At 65.7% G+C, this 5,318-nt stretch overlaps 1 protein-coding gene across 1 annotated transcript in view; it reads right to left on the reverse strand.

Annotated features, from left to right (window-relative positions):
- ABHD17A (abhydrolase domain containing 17A, depalmitoylase) overlaps window positions 1–5,011 on the reverse strand; it is an 8,278-nt gene extending 3,267 nt beyond the window's left edge. The window contains exons 1-2 of the mRNA XM_039839005.1: window positions 4,860–5,011; window positions 860–1,396 (exon numbers count right to left, since the gene is read on the reverse strand). Of these exons, the coding sequence (XP_039694939.1) occupies window positions 860–1,191 (332 nt within the window). The 5' untranslated portion in view covers window positions 1,192–1,396; window positions 4,860–5,011. The remainder of the gene's footprint in view (window positions 1–859; window positions 1,397–4,859) is intronic.
- Between the last annotated feature and the right edge of the window lie 307 nt (window positions 5,012–5,318).

The raw sequence follows: 5,318 nt of genomic DNA on the forward strand, positions 1-5,318 counted from the left end.
GCAGGGGACCACCGGCGGAGCCTCAGGCTTGCCCTCTGTGAAGGGGCCCCCAGGGCCACCAGTCACATACTCAGCATGGGGTGGACCCAGCTGCCTCTCGGCAGGCGAGTTCCTTTCGGGGGGCTCTGACAGCCCGAGAATGGCAGGCACCCGGCCTGCTTTCCAGAGCTGACAGCGGCCCCTCCCACCCCTGCCCCACAGTGAATGCGGCCAGGCCCTGTTCGGAGCGGGGCTGGTCTTCCCACTCCTGCAGAAAATGACGACACTCATTTCGGCCCTTGCACAGGTGAGCTGAGAGCAGGCACCAGGCTGGTCCTGGACAACGGCCTCCTGGAGTCCTCTTCCCCACCCCACCCCCGCCAGCCTGGCCCAGAGAAGTCAGGCTGCACTTGGACTTGGAGCTGGAGGCTGAACCCCTCCTGGTCTGAGGCAGAAGCACCTGGAAGACCCCCTCCACTACAACCCTCAGGCTCAGGGAGACTCCACCCACAGGCTTCAGAGGCCCCTCGACAGGGAGCCAGACTGGGCCTGAGGGACCCTGAAGCAGGCGGCTCCTTGTTGAGCATGTTGAGCATGTGACACTGCCACTCAAAACCACTTCCCTGAGCCTCAGGGTGCTCATCTGCAAGACAAGGTGCTGAGAGGGCCCCCCAGGCTACAAGAGGAAGGTCACCAGCAGGAACTAAGGGCCTGAGGCGGCTGGGCAGCAGCCACAGGCCACAGGCAGAGCGAGGCCGGCCCTTGCCGAGAAGCATGACCAGGCACCTGCCCCGCCGGTGGGCCTTCACCCGTCCTGGCGCTCTGGGGCAGAGGACGAGCTCGGGGTCCTCCCCGCCGCCTCCGGGCGCGAGAGGCTCACCTGGCACCCGGCACGCAGCGCACGTACATGCAGGCGATGCGGTTGCCCCGGCTGCTCTTGGTCAGGAAGACCTCAACGGTGTCCAGCTCGCGCTGGCTGTATTGGAAGTCAGCACGCTCCATCAGGTGCAGCTTCCAGCGCCCGGGGGTGCCAGCGGAGGCCCGCAGGGTCCCCGAGGGGGCGGCCCCATTCCCTCCCGGCCCCGGCTCGGGCTCGGGCACCAGCGAGTAGGTGGGCTCCGGCGGCAGGAAGGCGAGCTTGGCGGCGATGCGGCCAGGACAGGGCGGGCAGCAGAAGAGGCAGCAGAGCTCGGTCACCGACAGGCCGTTCATGGCGGGCTCCGGGCACCAGGATGGGCCTCGCTTGGCAGGGAAGGGGTGGGGGTACTCCGAGACGCGGGCAGGGGGGAGGGTGACCCCCAGCCACCGCCCCAGATGAGAGCCCCGTTAGGAGGCCGCAGCCCGGCCCCATCGCGGTCCAAGCCGAGCCCGTGGGAGCCTCGCAGCTTCGTGTCTCCATGTCGCACACAGGCAAACCCTGCAGGGAACAGCGAGATGTGGTCCCCGGGTACCGCCAGAGACGGGCCCAGTGACCCCACTCTGGGCCTCTTGGCCTTCCCCACGGCCCGACCCGGCCCACTCTCCCCTGCTCAGACTGCTCCACTCCCCTCCCCGTGGACCTGCAAGGCCAGCCTGCCCTATGCAGGGACGGAGCAGCTGCCAGGTGACCTCTGCAGGACCCAAAGCTGACCTGGCCCCGCCTGCTACCACCCTTCCTCTTGCCACTTAAGTCCAGTCGTCAGCCCTGCAATGGCCTGTGGCTATGCTGGCTGAGCAGACTCCTGGCCCACCTCGGCTCTTCCCATCATAGCCCCTGCTCTAGGCCCAAGGAAACCCTGTCACTCTGTCGAGCTTCTGTCCACAGGGCTGGCCCAAACGTTTCCCCTAGTCCATCTCTCCTCTGAGGATCCATCTGCCACCCCTAGGTGACACAGAGCAGTCGAGGCAAGGACAGGCTGCTGACCAGAGGGACCCAAGGGCACACTCATGGGGGCCAGGCCCGCAGCAGGACTGGGGTGTCTGGGGACGAGCTGGGCAGAGGAAACAGCAAACAAAGGCTCTGGGAACAAAAGCAGGATACATCTCAGGCTTGGAGGCCTACGAGCCGGACAATGGCTCTCCCCTGTGCTGGGGGCCAGGCTGCTGGGGTGCGGGGGAGTCACGGCAGCCGAGCCCCCTCCTCCAGCTCTGGGACCTTGGGAAAGTCGCTCGCCCTCCCAGGGCCTCAGTTTCTTCGTCGATGGTGACACCGCGCACTCACGGAGGAGTAAATGAGATGAGGGCAGAACAGGGGTTCCCTCGGCCCTTTCCGCAGCATGCCCCGAAACACTGTATGAGGCAGACCACAGCTACAGCGCTAAAGCCACCACGATTGGGCACAAAGCTGCCAGCATAGAGACTGGGGCAACCTCAGGCTGGAGAAGACCTGCCCACTCACTATGCCATCCCTACGGCCTGGGCTGAGGGGAGACACGCCCCACCCAGTCTCAGCAGTGGAGACCTCAGCACAGTGAGCTTGGGGGCCACAGCATCTGAAAACCACTGGGCTGAGACATTCAGACTCAGAGCTGGTCAGAGCAACCTGAAGCCCAGAAACACACCTGCTCCCTCTGCACCTGTGACCTGAGACCAAGGGCTGGAGAGAGCCACATCCCGCCGTCACCCAGATTCGGGGCACGCCAGGGGAGTGGGAGAGGTGCAAAAGCCACAGTGGAGGCATGGACGGCCCCGAGAGTCCCCAACACCCGGCGGGACGCGCACCTGATGAGCGAGCATTTTTCAGAGGGGACAGTCAGTCTATCATGCCGGTTCTCGGACAAGGTGAGTCCCCCCACCCAGGGACACTTGCCATTTTTGGTTGAGGACTGGGGGAGGGTGCTCCTGGCAGTGACAGGGCGAGGGCTAGGGACGCCGCTCGACACCCCACCGTGCCCAAGAACACTCTCCAAGAACACTCTCTCTTGCCCAAGAAACAATTATCTGTCCCCAAACATCAAGCAACATGTTCTCAAAGAGGCCCAGCCCCAACAGGTGACACTGCTGGTACAAGGGGAGACTGGAGGGTCTGGCGCTTGGGTGGCCCAGTGAAGGCTGGTTTTGAGAGGAAGGCCAGGCTGAGAGCCAGGAGCCAGGTAGGGTGCGAAGGGGCACGCCCGGGTGGCCAAGCCCCACTGACGCCAGAAACCTGGATGTCGTCCTTGACTCCTCACCCCGCCCCCAGATCCACCCATCACCCCAGCCTGCTGGTTCTTCCTCTCTCCCTTTAACTTCCTCCTGGTCCCGCCTGTCACCTTTCACCTGGACTGCTTCAACGGCCTCCTCCCTTGCTGGTCCCCCTTTGGCCTCCATCACTCCCAGAGCGGCTGAAAGACCTTTTCGCGGCATGGATCTGATCGTGCCGCCTCCCTTTGGGCTGCCCCAGGGGCCTCCCACTATTTCCAGGATAGAGATCAAATCCGTCGCCACGGCCTGCCAGGTCAGCAGCCGGCTCAGGCGCCCTCTCCAGCGTCGCGCATCTGGCACCCCACACTCCCTCTCCCCAGACGGGCCCACTGCCCACGCCCACCTTGGAGTCAGAGCCCATGCGGTTCCCCTCCCGGGGACCCCTTCCCCAACCTTACGAGAGGATCCTTGCCCTTGTCCTGTCCACCCTCCACATCTCACCTCCAGCGCCTTCAGGGAGGCCTTCCAAACCAGGTCAGGGCCCCCCGACCCCACGCCCACCAGTCTCTCACGGCTCCGGGTTCTAACCAAAGACAACCCTCAGGAGGGCAGGGCCACTATTTCTTTTTGCTCGACAAACACAGCTAAACAAATGGGTAAATGACAAGGGACAGAAAGGAAAGAAGGAAGCTATTGGGTCTGCCGGGTTTAACAGGGAAGGGGGACAGTCCCTACTCCAGCCACCAGCTCCTGGAACCTCCTGCATGTCATTTCTGGGTGTCACTGAGTATGCTCCAGGAGCCAGGCCTCAGACTGCTCAGTGCACACCTAAGTGTGTCATTCAGTGGGCACACGCCCCTGGCACCCAGAGCCCCAGCAACTCCACCCACAAGCACATACTGGGCACCCTGCTGCCAGGCCCCACGTGGACTGGCAGTGTGTGAGGATCCAGGAGGAACAAGGCAATTGCAATTCTCTAGGACGACCTAAATGCGGACGACTGTGACAGTGCCTCACCCAGCCGGTCAGAGTGGGAAAGCTGCCTGGAAGAAGGTGCAGTCTGAAGGGGGCAAAGTGACCGGGTGACAGGGAACAGAGCAGATGGAAGAACAGGGACAGAACCCCAGAGGTGACAGCGCTTTCCGGGAACTGTGCGTCTTGGTTAGAGCGGACACTGGGAGGAAGAGGCGAGCACAGGGGCCCCGGAGGGAAACGGGGCCGAGGTCGGGCCCTGCCCATGAGCCCTGCTGCAGACTGGACTCCGTCGCGGGCGAAACAGGGAGCCCTGGAGGAGTCCTGGGCGGCGGATAACACCAGGGCTTAGGGGATGCGGCTGCTCCGCGGACTGGAGCGGAGGCTGGGAAGCTGAGAAGGGGCAGTGGCGTCTGGGAGACGTTTAGGAAGAAGGGCTCGGCTTCCTAAACGGGCTGCTGCGGGGGGCCCCGGTGCTGGGCTGGGGAGCCGTGTCGGGGCAGGGTTAGAGTCCGCGGCTCGGACGGCGCACTCCCGGAAGGAGGCGGCCGCGTCCAGGAGAGTGGGCGCCCACCCCACGTCGGAGGGCTGAATGTTGGGCGGACAGGGCTTTGCCGAAGTCGGAGACGCTGGCCCGCAGTCCCCACCTCTGGTCCGGGGCCCTCCGGCTGGGACCACGGGCGCGGAGTCTTGGAGGCGTCCAACCGGGCTGTCCCGGCCTCGCGGCCCGGCCCGGAGCCCCAAACGGCCACGGGCGGCACCGAGGCGGCCCCGCGCGGCCGCGCCCACCGCTGCCCGGCACTCACCGCCGCGGCCCGCGCACCCCGGCCCCGGGGCCGCGCTCCATGGCTCCAGGCCGCCCGCCCGTGCGTCCGTCGGTCCCTCAGCGCCGCGGTCCGGCCTTCTGCGCCGCCGCTGCCGCTCCCCCGCGGGCGGAAGTGAGCCTCCCTCCCACCACCGCCCCGGAAGTGACGTCAGACGAGCGCGGCGGCAGAAGGGACCGGAGCCCTAGCGTCCGCTGGGCGCGCGTCGGGAATCGGGACCGGGCTTCTGGGGGCGGAGCTGGGCTGCTGGTGGGACGGGGCCTTGGGGGTGGGACCCAGCGCTGGTGGGCGGGGGCTGAGTTGTGGTTGGCGGATGAGTGTGTTTGGGCGTGGTTTGATCGTCCATTGGACGGGGTGAGCTGTGGTGGGCGGGGATTACAGGGGGTGGGCGGGACCTGGCGTGTGGGCGGGACCTGGCGTGTGGGCGAGGCTCCGGTTTTC

Source organism: Pteropus medius, unplaced genomic scaffold (genome assembly GCF_902729225.1).
Source record: "Pteropus medius unplaced genomic scaffold, Ma_sr-lr_union100, whole genome shotgun sequence".
NCBI classification, from domain to species: Eukaryota; Metazoa; Chordata; class Mammalia; order Chiroptera; family Pteropodidae; genus Pteropus; species Pteropus medius.